The sequence below is a fragment of the Netta rufina genome (genome assembly GCF_964035555.1).
Source record: "Netta rufina genome assembly, chromosome: 3".
In the NCBI taxonomy this organism is placed as follows: domain Eukaryota; kingdom Metazoa; phylum Chordata; class Aves; order Anseriformes; family Anatidae; genus Netta; species Netta rufina.
In genome coordinates this window covers 105,264,803-105,284,050 of record NC_140125.1, presented here as the reverse complement: position 1 = coordinate 105,284,050, position 19,248 = coordinate 105,264,803, and the positions used below count along the sequence as shown (strand labels likewise).

The 19,248-nt window shown below is 35.5% G+C and overlaps 1 protein-coding gene across 1 annotated transcript in view; it reads left to right on the top strand.

Moving 5' to 3' along the window:
* The window catches only part of KIDINS220 (kinase D interacting substrate 220), a 71,117-nt gene that overhangs the window by 19,229 nt on the left and 32,640 nt on the right, over nt 1-19,248 (top strand). Inside the window, exons 11-22 of the mRNA XM_084284947.1 lie at nt 74-172; nt 1,468-1,645; nt 2,247-2,411; nt 3,274-3,453; nt 3,787-3,952; nt 4,836-4,987; nt 7,273-7,562; nt 9,016-9,156; nt 9,788-10,031; nt 10,193-10,281; nt 10,597-10,741; nt 12,862-13,024. Of these exons, the coding sequence (XP_084141073.1) occupies nt 74-172; nt 1,468-1,645; nt 2,247-2,411; nt 3,274-3,453; nt 3,787-3,952; nt 4,836-4,987; nt 7,273-7,562; nt 9,016-9,156; nt 9,788-10,031; nt 10,193-10,281; nt 10,597-10,741; nt 12,862-13,024 (2,012 nt within the window). The remainder of the gene's footprint in view (nt 1-73; nt 173-1,467; nt 1,646-2,246; nt 2,412-3,273; nt 3,454-3,786; nt 3,953-4,835; nt 4,988-7,272; nt 7,563-9,015; nt 9,157-9,787; nt 10,032-10,192; nt 10,282-10,596; nt 10,742-12,861; nt 13,025-19,248) is intronic.

Sequence of the window (19,248 nt, the reverse complement as noted above, 5' to 3'; positions counted from 1 at the left end):
TTTTTTTGTTTGTTTGTTTTGGGGGGTGTATTTTTGCATTTCATTTTTAATTAGGCTGGCTTTTTCCTTTTAGGATGGAGAAACACCACTTATCAAGGCAACCAAGATGAGAAATATTGAAATAGTAGAGCTTCTTCTGGACAAAGGAGCTAAAGTCTCTGCTCTAGACAAGGTAAAGAATATTTGCACATTTACTTCAGAATGTTTAATCATTTTAGTTTAGCAACAAAATTTTATTGCGAGCTATCGAGATTAAAACATGAAGATCAACTTTGAAAAAGATAGATGAGCATTCTTTTTTAAAGTATTATTTAGGAATGACACAGAACAAAGACTGAAGCTAACCCTGGTTATTGTTCCATTTATATGCTTATATGGCTTCAGTCATCGAACTGGTTGATGTGTTTTTTTTTTGCTTGGATCAGATGCCTTTTTGTTGCTAGCACATGTTTTGATGCCAAAATTTAAACTTCCATTGTTCGTTGTTCAAGTATTTACATACTTGATTAGAGGTAACTCATGCTTCATCAATACCAAAATGTCTGTGCCTTACTTCTTGAGTTAATTGTTATATGGCAATAAGGGCTTAGTCTTCCCTGTGCTTAATAGTTGAAAAGATTAGAATACTTAAGTTTATTCCCATCATTAGTATTTTCATTTTTTTCTTTGTAATAGGATGCTTTCAGTCATATGGTCTCTTCTAACCTAGAAATTCTGTGATTCTGTGATATGGCAAGAAAAAATGACATGTTTTGAATGAGAATTTCAGATATGAAATAACAATTCTTAATATGCTCAAAAAAGAGTACAGAGATGGGTTATGTTAATTGTCACTCATATTTATTTTTGATTAATAGTCATTAAACTAAGCAATGCCAGGACCAACAATTGCTTTTGTCCCTCTTGTGCATTGCCTACTTTACTAAATCTCTTCAATGCATGAATGCTTATTTTTTTACTGTTGTAACCTCTTAGAACTATCTTATACTGAAGGCAAATAAGTAACGCTTTTGAGTTGGTGTAATAAGGAAACTTTTACCAGAAAGCTTTTTAGAGATGTCTGAGCAGAAGTCTCTGAATTTTTGTCTAAATAAATACTACCGTTTCTGTGAACCTTATATTTTTTTATAAATGTTTAAGAAGATAGTGACTTAACTTTAGTGTGATAAGAGCCTATACCTTTCCACATTTTTTTTTAAACTTTTATAATGTCTGTTTGAGGGGAAAAAATGTTTGCTGTAAGTTTTTAATACTGTTGAGAGTTCCTTAAGATGCATTTCAAATAAATAATGCATCTGAAGGCATGTGGAACATATTTGCTGTGTGATGGGACTCAGGTCAGGTTGATGATTGGACTTGATAATCTTGAAGGTCTTTTCCAATGTAAGTGATATTGTGATTCTGTGATACGGTCTTTACATCTTATGAGTTCATGTTTGATATTACTACTTCTTCACTAAATTGCAGAAAGGAGATACTCCGCTGCATATTGCCATTCGGGGAAGAAGCCGTAAACTTGCTGAACTACTCTTACGAAATCCAAAAGATGGTAGATTGCTTTATAGACCCAACAAAGCAGGAGAAACTCCGTACAATATTGACTGTAGCCACCAGAAGAGTATTTTAACACAGATATTTGGTGCCAGTAAGTATTTATCTTTTCCTCAGATCTAAATTTATCCTGAAGAAAATTTGAGCTTTTTATTGGTGATCTGAATAATTTCCTGTTATTTTCAATCACGTGTGTATTGAGAATCCAGTTAATTCAATTCTGTATTGATAACTAGTAAGTTCATTTTTTAATGTTGTGATTAATGAGATCTTAAAAAAAAAAAAAAAAAAAGGCAGAAAAATATCATTCTGAAATCCATAAAAAGGTCAAATTCATTTTCTTTTTGAAATTTGCCTTTTGAGTTCGGATGCTGTGCAAATTCTGTTGATAGGGTTTTTTTTATTATTTAGATCTTGCTTATGTGAGAATGATTTCATTTTCTGTGACCTGGGATTTTGTTTGTCTTTTGTGGTAAAATGTAATAGTTTCGATTATGTAACATGTATAGGGATGATTAACATTCGTTGGAACAAAAATGTACCAATAATAACACTGTGTTAATAGCACTATAATAAGATATGGGAGGAATATGTATACAAATACAGGTAAGCCTATCATGATTTTGTGTGTGAAAATTGTTGTATCGACAAGATTTCATAAAACAAAGCTCTGTAACATAGTATTCCTGTTACAGGACACTTGTCTCCCACGGAATCTGATGGTGATATGCTGGGTTATGATCTGTACAGCAGTGCTTTGGCTGATATTCTCAGTGAACCGACCATGCAGCCACCGATCTGTGTAGGCTTGTATGCTCAGTGGGGAAGTGGAAAATCTTTCTTGCTCAAGAAATTGGAAGGTAAAAATTGATGTAGCCTTATCTGTGTAGGTTCAAGTTCATCTATGGAAATCATCACATGGGAGTTGAGTTTCTTTTGCAACAGCTGTTGGTTCATGTAGTGCTGTATCTTTGTTTCTGTAATAAAACATACAAATTTTAGTATCAGTAAAATTCATCAGTTCATCTGTAGTTTGCCTTATTCAGTTGTAGCATGTTAAGACATTACAGAGGAGTTGCACAGTTTAGGCATTCTTGAACAAAGGATATTTTTCTGAGGTATTTAATTCAAAATGCTTTCAATCATCTTGATGTTTCCTATTTTCTGTGATTTCTATGTTTTAAAAGCTTCCGTATTAGTTAAAATGAAGTCTGTTCTTTTTGTTCACATCGTGTTCCATATTGTAAGCAAAGTGCTGTATGCACTTTTCATTTTTGAGCGTGATGTTTATTGTTAACTCCTATGTTTTGAGAACACTTTTTTCAGCATTTTGTTCCTGCTCCTTATTCATCTGGATTGTGCATTTAGTATTTCTTATTCAATAGATCCTAAATAAGTTTCTTAAACAATTCCTGTTTGAGCAAACGTGCATCGACAAACAGGTGTTTTTACAATAGGATTAAATTTTATTGTTACATCCAATGATTTCAGGAATGATTTTTTTAGTGTTATGGCAGATTGCTTTTTCTTTGTGTCATAAAAATGTTTTAAACTTCTGAAGGAGAAAAAGGAAATATCTTTAGCAAGCATTTAAAAGTAGAAGATCTGCAGCAAACAGTGCAAGAATTATGTATTTAAATGGTTCTAAATTTCTTGAGAACTTTAGAAGTTGAGAACTTCTGTTCTAAAATGATTTAACATTAATTCATCTTTGTCTTTTAGATGAAATGAAGACTTTTGCAGGACAGCAGATTGAACCTCTATTTCAGTTCTCCTGGCTTATTGTATTCCTCACACTTCTGCTGTGCGGAGGCTTGGGTTTATTGCTTGCTTTCACAGTGGATGCAAAGCTGGGAATAGCAGTGTCACTCAGCTTATTAGCAGTACTCTACATTTTCTTTAGTAAGTGTATTTTATATGAAGTTGTGATGGCTTCTGATTAATATCTGTTTCTAGAATCCAGTATTATTTTGTAGACGTGCTTTGTGTTTCAGAAAAAATATGAAGCGTTTTCATAGAAAATGAGACCTCTGCTCTTTTCTTGTGTTCTGCATGTAAATAAGAAGGCATTCTTGAGAACAAAAAACCTTTGTATATTAAGTTCACTGTGTTGCTGTTAGCTTTCTCATTTTTAGTAATAATTTACAGATTCATTCAAATCCATGCCTTATCTGTGTAAGCTTTCTGATTCATTCAGTTGTGGATTTTGACTGACATATAAACTATTTATTTCAGCTGTAATTTATTTTGGTGGCCGAAGGGAAGGTGAGAGCTGGAACTGGGCCTGGGTGCTAAGTGCAAGGTTGGCAAGACATATTGGATACTTAGAGTTGCTTCTCAAGCTCATGTTTGTGAACCCACCAGAGTTACCAGAGCAAACCACTAAAGCTTTACCCGTGAGGTTGGTTATTTCACTTATTTACTCCTGAATAATTCAGGTTCACTCTGATACTTTTCAGACTGTACATTTTAATGTGCATGTTTATCTTCCTATGAAAAACTGCTAAGATTCCTGTTTGGAGAACAGTAGCCGTAGAAGCTTATGCAGTTAAATTCTTCAGTGTGAAATAGATGGCAATTATTTCAAGAAGAACTTCCTGCCAAAGTTACTGCTTTTTAGTTTGTTTATTTTTGTTTTGTGACAAATTTGTAACAGACAAAATAAGGAGTTAATATGGTAACTGATGGTCTGCTGATAACTGTTGTTAAGGCCTTTGTTGTGTTTTTCACCCCTGTAAGAAGCAGAGCATCAAGACTGTTCAGAGCTTCCTCGTTACTGAAAAGCAAGAAAAATTTAGATCATTTTTTTGTGGGGCTGTTTACTCCTATCATTTAGATATGATATTTTATGTGACTTGTTCTTCTGTATGTTTTTTGTTCCTCCATGAATATTTGGAGATACCTTAGAATGCAGTTTTAAAAATACTTTCCAATATGATTTGGGATCATAAAGACATTCTTGTTGCTGTTTGGAGTGCCATTATTGATGCAGTTGATTCTACTTATTGAATAAATCAATTTTTGGAAGAGGAAGTGGGATGAAGAAGTTGATAACAGGAGAAGAAATAGGTTAAAAAATAAATAAATATGCAATTTCATGTAGAGATTTTTTGAAGTATTTTAGCTGTTTCCCTTCAGAAGAAAAAACAAACCAAAATGGGAAAAACAAAACAACAACAACAAAAAAACCTTTCAGTTGCAGATATGTAGAAGGATTTTTGCTTTGGTTGCCCCAAAATGCTTAAAGCGTTCCAAAGCATACAACGTGTATTTTTCTCTTTCAGATTTTTGTTTACGGACTACAATAGACTGTCCAGTGTAGGTGGAGAAACTTCATTGGCTGAGATGATTGCTACCCTCTCTGATGCATGTGAAAGGGAATTTGGTTTCTTAGCAACAAGGCTATTTCGAGTTTTCAAGACAGAAGATACACAAGGTTTTTATTACCTGAATGACATTTCTGATTATACCATTTGAATGCACTGTTACTATGGGTTCTGTTTCTCACGTTATAAGGTCGTTTTAGAAACTGTTGTAGTCATGCAGAAATTCGTACAGAAGGGGAAACTCTCCTTCCGTTGTTTTGCAGAGAAAAATGCCCTATTTTCTTTGCTTACCCTGATTTTATTAATCCCAAAAGGGATCTCTTCTGAAATACAGTTGTCATATGTGACAATTGGAATGTGCGTTTATATTGCATCCTCTTGGATGTGGCAGTGTTTTCTGTAGCAATTAAGTAGTTGTGTCTGAGTTAGCAGGACACAAAAGCATGCTTTTATCCAACATAAATTTCTGTTTATTCAGAGCTTTTTTGATCACTGTTTATTATTGGAAATCATAAATGTTTTGAATGTATTGGCCCAAAATCATAAACGTTTATGTGTGTTAGTAAGATGGGATGAAGTATTTCTACTTAATCCAAATGGAAGAAACTTTTTTGTACTGTTCCATCTGCAGATTACAAAAAAAAAACAACAACACATATACAGAGCAGCATATGATACTGTGAAGAAAGGAGAGTTCTTGAGTTTTCAGTTCATAGAAGGCGTATTTCTGCTCTGAGTTCGGCTTCAGTCAGTTATTCCTCATTTAGTTTTGGTCTTGACCACGTATTGAGAAATCTATGAGATGTCTTCTCTCGCAAAATGAAACGTTTAGTTTCTCATGCCTGGAGGGTAGAAAAAAGCATTCTGTTTACTGAACACAACTTGTTCTTTGTTATTCTTTCTCAAATTCACTGTATGTTCTTTATGAATGCAGTATTTGGATTTTTTTCACTATTATTTCCATGTTAGACATTCTGCAGTATTTCTCTGTAACTTAATTGAAATAGCTTCTATGATGCTGTAATTTTTCCCAAAACAGGATTTAACTCAATGAATGGCACCATGGTGCTGGCTTCTTGTGATTATCTGCAGTAAATACCCTTTCCCATTCATCTGTAATCTTACCTTTGTCTTGTATTCCTTGACTCTGTTGCTTTCCTGTGCTCTTCCCAATTCTGTTCGATGATCTTGCAACATCCTCTCCTTATCTCTAGATTTTCACAGGTTTCTTGTCCGTAGAAGTTCATAGAAATTCCACATGGGTTTATTTGTTATTTTCTGCAGCTTTAACTTGTGTTCTGTCTCACTCACAGATAAACATATTCTATAGCCATTTCATTGATTTATAAGTCTCTAATCCATTTTTGTGTCTCTATTTAGAGAAGACTTGCATTAAAGATGTCTAGAAGTGAATGTAATTATAACTGAGCTGTTATTCTTCCCTTTTTTGCCCTTCACTCTTGTCGTGATGCATTTCTGTTGCTTTCCCCTGTGTTACAAACCAGTCTGTCGTGTCAGCAGTGTGGAAGATTTTTCCAGCTTAAACCCTGGTCTAGAATATCATGCATGGTTTGATATTCTTTTACTGTAGCATTTTTTTCATTCCAGTTCAAATATTGTTTTATTTTTTTTTTTTTAGCTTTAATCATTTTACATTAGATTGTTCTGTTCTTCTGATAAGTGTTGAATTTCTCTGCTTGTAGAAATCCCATAGGCAGAAGCAGTTGCTTTGGTTAAAACAACCAGCCTTTTGCTTGGATCATTGCATTAGCTCTGCTAACCCTCTAACCGCAATATTTTGTCTCTTTTTTACCAATCCTGTGGAAGCCAGGTTGTTCATACTCCCAAGGCTCTTCTGATCTGTCTAATCCTTAACGTACTGCCATATTCTGTTGTTTGGGTGTGTGTTAACATGCAAGAAAAGGTAGCCCTGGGGCTACAGTCTCAGATTGTATCTTGATAGTTTGAGTTAGTTCTCCAGTGGCACTATTATTATTAGATTACTGAAGTATCATATTTCTATTTCAAACCAGGTAGTTACCACGCTGTTTGCCTAGAATTTGCTTACATAAATAAATGTTACTGAGAGATGTCATAAAAGGGGTGATTTCACCAATGTGAAATCTACTTAATAATGATAATTTACATCCAGTGTAGATTTCTTGAAGCAATGGAAATAAACTGAAGATTAAAGAAATAACTGCTTTATGATTTCCCATAATTTTGGCAAATTTAGGTGTGTTTTTTCATGTTTGTAAGTGGATAGTAATGCTGCAGTAATCTTTTGTGCAAATTGCTGTTTTATGAAAGGTATGCAAGTTAATATACGTTAAATTCAGCTGTAATGACATTTTACATTCATTTTAACAACAGTTTTTGTTTTTTTTTCCCCTAGGTAAAAAGAAATGGAAGAAAACATGCTGTCTCCCATCCTTTGTGATTTTCCTGTTCATATTGTCTTGTGTTGTTTCTGCAATTGCCCTGCTGGCAATTTTTAACGTAGAACCAACCAACATGACTGTGAACGTTATTCTTATAACAGTTACATGTGTTGTTGGTTTGGCTTTTATCTTGAATTGTCGCACGTGGTGGCAAGTGATGGATTCAGTTTTGAATTCTCAAAGAAAACGTCTTCATAATGCTGCCTCCAAGCTTCACAAGTTGAAAAGTGAGGGATTCATGAAGGTAAGCATATATATGAATTAACCATTAAAAGAAGTGAAACAAACCCCCAAACCTGTAGCCTTCTTAAGATGGGGTACCGTTAATTGCATCACGTCAAATTTCTCAATGTTAGAATGAGCCTTTTTTTAGGAAGGAACACTTCTGTTCCAATTGTTATTAAACTAAATGATCTAATGTTAGTGATCTTAGGTGATTTAATGTCCCCAGCTGAGTGGGAAAATTTGGATTGTGTTTTCAGGATGAGAATATTATGAAAACAACTGTTCTAAATAATGGGTATTTAATAAAAGCTAACTTTTGATTGTAAGATTAGAAAGAATAACTTATTAAATATTCTAAAGCTGAATAGGCTTGAAAAACCCAGCCTAATTGGCTGTCTGGCTACAAGACCTCTGTACCAAGAAGGGAATGGTAGCACTGCAAGAACATTCATTCCAAAATTGGTCACCTATTTCAAGACAAATGCTAGAAAATAATATTGTTTTGCTGGGTTGCATCTAAACTGTATCCATTAGACTGTCATAAAATATCCTGCGTGCTCCTATTTGAAAATAAATTTCAGTATCCTGATGGTTAACCCCATAGATCACAGATAAGGTATTGTATAACAATATATTGTGTGAATCTTTGAGTAGCACAGATGATCACATCTGTGTACTGCTACTGTGCTTCCTGAGAATTGGGGATTTTCTTTTTGTATTGTATTCATCTTGCATTGCTTCAGACATCTAAAAGTTAGGCCTGCCCTTGGCAATTCAAGGAGAGAAACGGGCATTTCTGGAGAGTTACTCATATAACATCTCTTTATCTTGAATGCACACATTAAAAAGCTAGGAGAGAATAGATAAAAGTGTCTAGCTGGTAGCTGCTAAAATAAAAGCAGATGAATTCCATCTTTGTTTCTGTATTAGGGCTAGTTGTTACATGTCTAACTTGATGTTCAAAACATTAGGGAAAAAGAGGGAAAAAAAAAAAAACACCTTCATATTATATATATACTGAATAGGAGTGACTGAACCTGACAGTAATAGTACAGTTAGCTTGGATGGAAGGCAGATAGAAAATTTTATTGATTTTATTGTACTTACTATACAAAGCAATTTGGGGGGGTAGCTGAAACTACAAGTAATCTTTTGCTTACTCTGGAAAATTGATTTAAGTTGCATAAATATTAGTTTAAATAAAAATGACATTTTAATTTATGGATAATCTGATAAGGTAGAATATGCTGTTCTGTACATTTCTGTGCAAATAAAAAAAAGTTTGGAAGTGATATTTTAGGACAATTGCACTTCTAGGGGGAGATCAGTATTTTTAAGCATTACTTTTTGTAATCTTACTGAAGTATTTTTGTGGCAATTAGCAATCTGCAAAAGGAATCGTATGCATTTTTATGAGGTTCAAGTATTATAAAGATGATTTTTGCTTTTCTTTTCTTTTTTTTTTTTTTTAGGTTTTGAAATGTGAAGTAGAGCTAATGGCCAAAATGGCAAAAACCATTGACGGCTTCACTCAGAATCAGACAAGGCTTGTTGTAATTATTGATGGATTGGATGCTTGTGAACAGGACAAAGTCTTACAGATGCTCGATACTGTGAGTTAGACCACTATCTCTGTCTTTCTCTTCCATAGATATACTCAGGTGCAGCCAGCTATTACGTATTTTCTGCAGATGGAAAGCACATATATAGAGTTTGTGTTGTATTAGTCTTTTTTTTCCACACTTACGTATGCTGGCACAGCTGTAACACTAAGAGCAAAGAGCAGTGGCTTTCAGAAGTCGAAAATTAAATCGTAGTAGCACTAGACATGTTAATTTGTTAAATGTTTTGAAATCAACAGGTGTAAATTATTGAAAATTAATATCCCATTGAAACAAACTTACATTGTTTGGAGGGGTTTGACATACTTTCAGTGTACTTCAGGTGAAAAATACTTAAATGCTAAATATTTGGGGGGGACGGAGGGGGCCTATGACATCCACCCCTAATATTTTCTTGGTAATGACTTCTACTTTAAGTACTTTTGCTAATGTGTTAAGGATGTTTATTTCTAATTCTGTACAAGTACCTAACGGTAGATGTCAGTTTTTCCAATATGAGATATCTGTCTCCATCCTTTGTCCTTTCAAGTTCATAACTCGGACAGAGTGAATATAAGATGTTGAGTCAGATGTTCAAATGACCCACAGTTACTAACAAGGCTTACTGTCTCCTTTCTTACAGGTGCGAGTCTTGTTTTCAAAAGGCCCATTTATTGCTATTTTTGCAAGTGACCCACACATCATAATAAAGGCTATTAACCAGAATCTCAACAGTGTTCTACGGGATTCAAACATAAATGGACATGATTACATGCGAAACATAGTTCATTTGCCTGTTTTTCTAAATAGCCGAGGGCTCAGTAATGCGAAAAAGCTGATGGTAGCTTCAACAACCAATGGAGATGTTCCTTATACAGATAATGCAGGTAAAGTTACTCAGGAGGATGATAAGAAAGTTACAAAACCAGTGATAAAGTCTGTTTTCTGGAACAAACTATTTACAAAATTGGTAGATCATTAACATTATTTCACACTTCAGTCAAATTTATGTGAATGGAGAAAATCCCTTTCTTCTCACCCCCAACAGGGTTGCATGAAGAGGTTGACAGAAGAGTTTCTCAGAACAGCCTTGGAGAGATGACCAAACTTGGTAGCAAAACTGCTCTCAATAGGCGGGTGAGAGATTTTATACTAAAATGTCTAATACTAGCAATACTTCTTTTTTTTTTTTTTTTTTTTTTTTCTTCCCCTCTTTAATGTACTTACTGGTGTCAACTTTGAAGACTTATCAAACCATTCCTGTGAAATTACTAAGTGTGATCCAAGTAGGAAAAGCATATTTTTAAATCAGTAGACTGATGCTGCCCCAAAGAGGATCTATATAGATATCACAGATATATATTTAGAAAGGTTTTAACTTTATTATCAAGTAAAATTTAGTTAATTTAGAGTACATAGAAGTTCTTGATTGGAATTCCTTTTTTCTGTAAGGATACTTATCGAAGACGCCAGATGCAACGTACCATTACCCGCCAAATGTCTTTTGATTTGACCAAGCTTTTGGTTACAGAGGATTGGTTCAGTGACATTAGTCCTCAGACCATGAGAAGATTACTAAATATAGTTTCAGTGACAGGTAAGTGTGGCCCATTTTTTTTTTTTATTTTATTTTGTTGTGAAAGCCAGTATCAGCTTTTTATAAAGGATCAAATTTTGACTTTTTCGGTGTTCCAGGCTTTGTGTTCTGAATGTTTGATTAGGATGTAGACCCTTGTAGAAAATTTGCTTTGTTCACACTAGCGAAACAAATAATATTAATGATTTCTAAGATTAATTGGAAAATGTAAGGGATACACAGATCTATCAGGTGTATTGTGCTTAATACTTCAAAACGTTTTAATACTATTTAACTTGCATATTTAGTATATTAGGTTATGTTCATTAGATAGGATAGGATCCAAACAGGTAGGTTAATTCAGAAGAACATTTTGCCCCTGGTAAGCAAACTTCATAGCTCATAAAATTAAGTAGCATAATAATTGAGCAGACAGTAAACAGTTATTCTTCTACTTAGAGCTGAGTTTTGTGAAAGCACAGGTAGCACTCTGAAGATTTGAAATAGCTGAGAGAAAAAACATTACATTTACTGCACATATGTTTGCCTTTGTTTTGTTCTTTTCTCTGTATCTAATCTTACATGCAATTGTAGCTGGCCGCTGAGATATCAGTGGTGTTCTAGGGTGAACTGCTGTACCTTTGAGCTCTTCTGTAACACTGAATCTAGTTACAGATTCCTATGCTTCATTTCAGAGGGGGTCTTGAAATACTATATTAATCCTACTGTCTCCAGCTCCTCTGCTGTAGAACTCTTACCTGGAATAAAATAGTTTACTTGGTTTTTATGCCATTTCAACTCTTCTAATCTGAGTACCTGATCTTATGGTAAAGGACCTCACTAAATGATGAGTAGTATCGCACTATACAGCTGCAGAACAAAGTGAATAACAGTGCGTTTTGAAGGCAAAGAGCACTGCTCTATTCCTACATTAATCAAATTATCATAAGCTCTAGCGTATCTTGATGAAAATAGAATTTCTAAAAGTTCTTATTTCAGTATGCCTAATGAAATTTGATTGCTAGGAAGACTATGATCCAATTCTACCCTACCTACCTTGTATTAGCAATAAAAGATTATATTAAATGACCTGTCTTATTATAAAAACACTTAATGCTTAAATAATCTCTTAAATTTCTTAAATCATTTGAGGGAGAATTTCTGTAATAAAACTTTAACAGGTGTGAAAACACTGCAGTTCTCTGCATGGATACTAAGCATGGGTTCAACAGATTCAGCATTAAGTTCAACATCGGGTGATTGTAGCTGTATTGCTTGTGCTGGCTACAGGTCAGAAATCACTGTGTCACTACTGGATGGCACATAGCTGGAGCTAATAAACCTGCTGCAGCTATTGCAGGTCTCATACAGGGTATTTGCTTTACCAGTGTGTGCACAGAGTAATGATCCAAGCCAAACTTGAACTGATTCTCGCTGATTTATTTAGCTGCAGAAACCTGCTACAGCAATAACAGTGCTGCATCCAGTGCCCAATTTAAAATTGCATTCGAGAGAACAAAATTTCCTGATTGGTCTGATGTAGAATTGAGGTGATCATCTCAGTGGGAAGTATGACACAAAGACACGGTTGTATGTCTGTGAGCTGAGCTTCAGCTCTGTCCAACCAGCTTGTGTAACACAGAGTTGCTGGCTGTCTCTGAAGTTGCATTCCCAGTGTTTGCATTGTTCACAGAAATTGCCTTAATACCTCAATTATATTATTATATCTCAATTACATTATTATAATTGAGATATTAAGATAATAACATGATTGAGATATTGTCTTAATATCTCAATCATAATAATGTAATCTTAATATCTCAATTCATGCACAATTTCTCTGAAATATCCCTACAGTCAGGTTATAAAGAATTGAATGTAACTGCTGTTCTAAAATAAGTAAACAAAACAAACAAACAAAAGAAAAACACAAAAAAACCCCTGTGGCTTGTTTTCTGTTCCATTAATTTAATGCTAATATAATTGATAAAAGAATGTTAATGGCTCGTTTTTTTTTCCTGTTGATTTTTATATCTAGTGATGATTTATATGTGAAAGCAGACCTTTCAAAAGGGAAAGTGGTTTAAAAAAAACAAAAAACAAACCTTCCTGTGTTTTTTCTTGCTTTCTTGTTGTATTAGGTCGCTTATTGAGAGCTAATCAGATCACGTTCAATTGGGATAGGCTGGCCAGTTGGATCAATCTCACAGAGCAGTGGCCTTACAGAACATCATGGCTCATACTGCATCTTGAAGAGACTGAAGGTGTTCCAGATCAGCTGACTTTGAAAACCATATATGAGAGGTAGGTGTTATTCTGATAATAGTATGCACTTTGAGTTATTAAAATCATTACTAATGATGATTGGAATAGCATGGCTTTCCAGCAGCTACCAAGTTGTAATCTAGAATTTGTACTTACACTCTTCTGGTAATATTGGCAACTTTTAAAATTACTTTTATTGCTATTTAATGCAGCAGGTAAGGATGTATGCTTTATATTAAAAGCAAAGAAAAATATATTGGAATTCTTTTACGGATAGCTGGCTGTGCTTCTATTTCATGATACAATTTTCATCTTTGCCATGGTCAGGACAGAAGTCCTTTCTAGTTAGAAATCAGAATCTGAACTGAGCTCTACAAGCTGCCTTCAATGGCAAAGATCTCTGGAGTTTCAGTGCTAAGCATGCTTGAGGATATAGCAGTACCTTTTGCTGCAGCTAAGAAATATGAGGGTGAAACATGGCTTTCTTTCTTGGTTGCTGATAGGATTTGCTGTCTGGGAGAGCTGTCTAGGTGTTGCAGCTGAGAGGAAGTGGTCCCTGTGTTGCCAGTGAATGCGCCTCTCTAGAACCTGGCTTCTTGTAAGAAAGGAAATGTGAATTGTGACAAATGACTTGGTGACAGGAGGAGGAATAAAAAGAGATAATGGGGCTGGGAGTTAGGCCCTTTGGGGCCAGGGGTGGAAACAGAATCAGAGTCAAACAGAATCAAAGTCAGCAAAGGAAAGTAGAATTTGACTTGACTTTTTTAAGAAATATTTGAGATGAGATGTAACAGCTGAGGTAAAGAGGAAAGACTGGGGCTGACTAAAGAAGTTGCCAGAAAATCTGGAGACTTTTCTGTCCAAGTTTATTCTCTTTTGTATTTGTTCCATGGACATTGCAAATTCTAGGAAGGTGCTTAGAGCCAAGGAATGGGAGATGAATTTAATGAGGGTCTGGGTTGGGATAGAAATGGTTGAAGCATTGTGAGAATGGGACTAGAATTGATTGGGAAAGAAGGCTGGGATGGTTTCTGTTGGGAAGTGCAGTCAAGGGACACAGAAGGTGTCCCTTGAGAGAGACAAGGGGGGGAACTGGGCATGATAAGGCTGAGGACTGAAGATTGATAAAGACATGTAGTAGACTGGAGTGGCTTCAGGTTGAAGGTGTTGGTGATGAAATATCAAATGTAAAATCATCAGTCTTAAAAGCAAACAAACCCACTTTCCTCTGTAGAATGAATCCACAATTCCTAGATCTTGCGTTTTCTCTGTGAGTGTAAGTTACTTGTAAAAATGTACTGATTAAAATACGATGTTCATAAGGCTAGTGTCAGAACTATTCATGTGATCCAGGTGAGTACAATAATTCAGAATCCCTCTCCTCTAATACTTTACAGTACCTCTGCTCTACATATTTCTAACTTTACCTTTATTTAGGTTTTCTGTATGGCATGTTTTATAATTCTATATTTTCATTGTTTATTCAACTACCCTTTCTTACTGAACTGCAGACTGCATCCTTGGTTGACTGATTGAACTTGACTGCTCTTATTGCTTTTACTGTCATTGCTTTTTAGCTATCAGAATCATGTCTGGGGCTGAGTGAACGATGTAGTTTCAAACACAGTTCCCTCCCCCTGCCCCTGATAATCTTCAGTTCCGGACGAGTCAGTATGAGAGAAATCCACAGGACTACAGATAAAGCCTTGGTATCAGATGTTTTGTCTTCAAAACTATGGAAAACAGGAAAACCTCAATTGTCTTTTCTTTTAAAAGGTTATTAAACAAATTTAAATTAAGCCATTTTAGGGCTGAACAAACAGGTGGTTTCTTACTGAAGAAGAAGTAAGGTCTGTGCCACTATTTCTGAAGGATCCTAATGCTGTATCTAAACAAAAACTTTTTTATGGATACAGATTATTTTCTACGTTCCCTATTGCCATTCATTGCTTAACAGTAGAGGGTAATCAGCATTGTCAAGTAGTTATGTGCTGGAGGTTTTGGAATGATTTTTCTAATCCCATGCAATTTAGTCTCTGTGCAATCCCATTTGTACTGGTACAGAGTAAGAATCTCCCATGTTTACCCTGAAATAAATATGTAAGCACTCCCTTTTCAGTAATGCCAAATCCCAGTTATTTCTGTATGTTTCTTCACCCTACTGACAAGTTGTATACAGTTGCTTAACTCTCTTGCTTGGGACCTTAAATCCTTTCATCATATTGGATTCTCCTGTAGTGATATCTCTTGTACTTAATATGTTGGGACATTGTCAATCTTCTGCTATGTACAATAATGCTCTTTTTTCACCAGAGAGCCTTTACATACTATCAACAAAGGTATACCTGGAATTAGTTTGTGGGACTCATCACTGCCTTCTGATTATTAACAACAGCAGTAATAAATCACTTCGGAGTGATCAAAGTCCACTGCTGTCTTCAAGACACACTGATGTATATATGGTTTCTGATGAGCCAAAGGAAGTATTAGAGAGCTGAATTATTCTCAAAACCAGGTAGTACAAGTCATTCCAATACAAACAAATGTCAAATCTGTGATAAACCACCCTGAGGAGAAGGAAACGACAGTCATGGCTGAATGTGAAGGACTTACTCAGGCTCTGGATTGTTTGTTGTTAGTAGAGATGCTTGAATGGCTGGTACTCGGTGCCAACTGGAGTGTGTCAGGATTCATTAGTTCAGGTGTGGAGGAGATGTGTGAGTCTTGTGCTGTTTTGCCTCTTGCTACGTAGGTTGTGTTTGGAAGTAGTATAGCCACTGGAGTAGCTTGCCAATTCGTTATATAGGCATTAATAAGTTTATAAAGCCATTTATAGTGTACAAAGGATCTGTAATGTGAAGAACACTGTACTGCATAGTGCAAAAAATACCAACAGGACAGTTTGATATGGAAATAATAAAAATTACAAGGAAGGTGACTATTTTTAACCAATAAAAAAAAAATAACATTGCTACGTACTCAGGAAGAGAGTTGATGTCTCTCTCACCCACTTCTGTTGAACCTATGTGAGGAACTAAATATACAACTCTCCTGATGTAGCGATAAAGCTGAGGTCTCATCTGTCTGATGACTTGGATGATTATATTTACCATATGCTGAGTACGAAAAGGTCTATGAACTCTTCTCCAGGATTATCTGATGCTCTAAAAATCGTTTTATCCAAAATAATCCTTTTTATGTCACTGCTGTTCTTTATCTACAACTGTTTGAAATAGTTTGGTTTGAATATCTGCTTCTGTATCAGTTTAAAATGGGGTATTTACTTTAGCTCCTCTTTTAGAACTTCAGTTTCTGTTTCCCTAGGTTTTCTAGTTCATAAAAACAGCTTTCCCATTTGGAGTCTCGTGAATAGATACCAATTTTGATACTTTTATAATTTCTGCTCCTGATCTGTGTTCTTATTACTACTTCTCTGGCTTTTATCTTGGAAGGATTTTTGAAAAGATTTCAGTACTTCAGAACAGGATCAAGAATACATGTATAACTTTCCTAGTGATGAATAGCTTGTGTTAGAGTACTTCTTGTTGTGATGCTGCAAATTCTTTGGTTTTGATGCATTTCTTAATCCTGAGTATGTGAGGAGAGGGCTCTGCTTGGACACCTCCTTTTGAGGATGGCAATTTTGGAGGTTCTGTTAAACCTGTAGGAGTTTTCAGCATTTGATTGCTTTCCTCCATATGAGGAAAATGCTTTAATATTATAGTCGCTTTTCCAACTTTAAAAGTTTGTGTTACAGAGTTTGAGCCACAAGGATTCCCTTACAGAGCTCTTCTTCTGAGCTGCAGATGGTGTGGGGCAGGAGGCTAACCCGACGGATAGATCTGCTGTAGGTACCCACAACTGAGGAGTTGCAGCAGATATCTTGTGCCTGCGCTGAGGGTATGACAAATGGTAATAACATCTTGTTTTACTGCTGCATTGGAGGCAGGTTACAGGCAGCTTTTCACTGTGCAATGCAGTCAGTGCTGTAGGGAGTGTGATGCTGTGGGGCTGTGCCGGCAGGTGGCACTAGAAGAATACCTGTCTGCCCCATGCAGCGCTCACAGCTTCTTGTTCGTCTGAGGGTTGTCAGTGTTCATATTTAAAATTAGTGATCTTCTTCGCTGGATGGTTTTGTTTTTCAGTACTATTTCAGAGAATAAGCGATGCTTTCACAGCATATAAAAAATAAAGGAAAAGGATCCAAATGGTCATCAAGGATTAAGAAATGAAAGAATAAAATCAGTGCATACACAGAGGGGAATTAACTGCAAATAAAATACATGACTTTTAATGATTATATGCTATTTTTGCACAGAGGAATCCTGTCTTGTAACATCCAGAATTTAATTTGGTAAACTGTAGACAGGTATGTAGCAAAGGGAAGGGACGTTTTCTGTCACATCTTGCTGCTTTCTCTTGTAGTTCAGTGGAACAGGAAAGCTAAAGTAAGATAAATGAAAGCTGTTCTAGAACTATGTGTCGGAATTTGTGTGATGCTGGACTAGTCACTTCTATTGTACCTTTCACTTGGATGGTATTTGTACCTCTGGGAGATGGCATACAGCTTATGATTCTGTAGGCTGATGTTAGAGAGTGCTGAGTATTCAGAGCTGTGTCTGAAGCTAGTGGGAGCTCTGCTTTCAGTAGCTGAAGTGCTCTGGAAGAAAAAATGAGTATCAAATTGATTGCTAAATAAAAATATCTATATGTCTTTGTTTCCGTCAAAAAAAAAAAAAGCTAACTACTATATTATCATGAAGGATTGCTGCAGAAAATAAATTTGCTAGTGCTTTTTCTATATATACTGGTAAATATGGAAGACTATTGATGAGTATGAAAACAGTTCTTCAGGAGTCATGTATCCCAGTAGTATGACACAGGAAATATAATACAATAGGATGGGAGATCCTATTGAATATTGCATGGGCAAGTTGTATAAAACAAAGCAAAACAAAAACCAAGAAAATAAGGCTTCAATTTGCAACACAGGCACACCTCTGTGGACAGTCTTTGTGGACTGGAGTCGCTTAGTTCTCCCTTAGTAAGAGGTGGAGGTACTGTGTTGTAATTTTCCTTTGTTAGAGAGTAACAAGCACGTGCTTTGTAATTGTGTCCAATCTTGAAAATAAAAATGTTCAGTCTGTTGAATTTCAGTCCAGATTCTGCAGAAAAATATCTTTAATCTTCTTACTGCCTTAAACTGACTTGTTGTGTGGTCTCATTTCTATCCTCTTACTCTCCAGCCATTGTTGGTCTGGATCTTTATGTTCAGCTTTGCAGTTGGTATGCTAAATAGCACCAGTATTTGCTCTCTTGGGTTTATCTGTTGCCTTTTCAAGTAATCTTCCACCAACAGGTTTTTCATGCAGTCTCTTTCCTTGTCAAGTTAAGGTCCCATTTTGATTTCTCATCTAGTGTATTCTCCTTTCCCTTTAGTGTTTACGTTATTCTGTGGTCATTAGCCACATATTTTTCCTGGTCTGGTTTCATTGTTTTTACCATTTTATTTATAACTGCAATACACAGTTAATATTTCTCTGCATTTACGTTGTGCTGAGTTCTCTTCAGTGTTGCTGTGAAGAGTCTCCCTAATGTCAGTTCTGTGGCGAAATGGCACATATAAGTTGCAGAAAAAAATGTTTTAAAACCCTGAGGTGTAATAAAATACTTGGGCATTCTGTAAATGAAGTTGTCAGAGAATTAAGTTGTCAGATTAAAGCAAGTTTCTGTTGAATGTTTGCAACTGATACATCTCAGACTTGTAAACTGGCCAACCATGGGAATGTGCTCTCATTTGAAGACCACATAAAATATCCATGACACCAGAATGAATATGAGTGCCAGGTCTAAATAGAGGATATACTGGGAAAAGCCACAGTGGCTTTTGTAGAGAAGATACTGACTCTTTTGAGAATTCAGATTTCAAAAAAATGCATGTAAAAAATGTGATGTAATGTTTGGAAATTTTTGAAGTTTTAACCAAGATCCTGATCTAAGAGTATTTAGAATCATAGAATCATTAAGGTTGGAAAAGACATCCAAGATCATCTGGTCCAACCATCCCCCTGCCACCAATATCACCTGCTACACCATGTTTCTAGTGCATTTTCATATATTAAAATGTAGGGTAATAGCAGGCAAGATCGAGGAAAGCAGAAGAGGGAAGCAAAACATAGAAGAAAGACTGATGAGAATCTTGCAGGTAAGGTTAGGAAGATAGTACTTGAGCTCTTTGATATACCTATAAATTCTTGGACAGA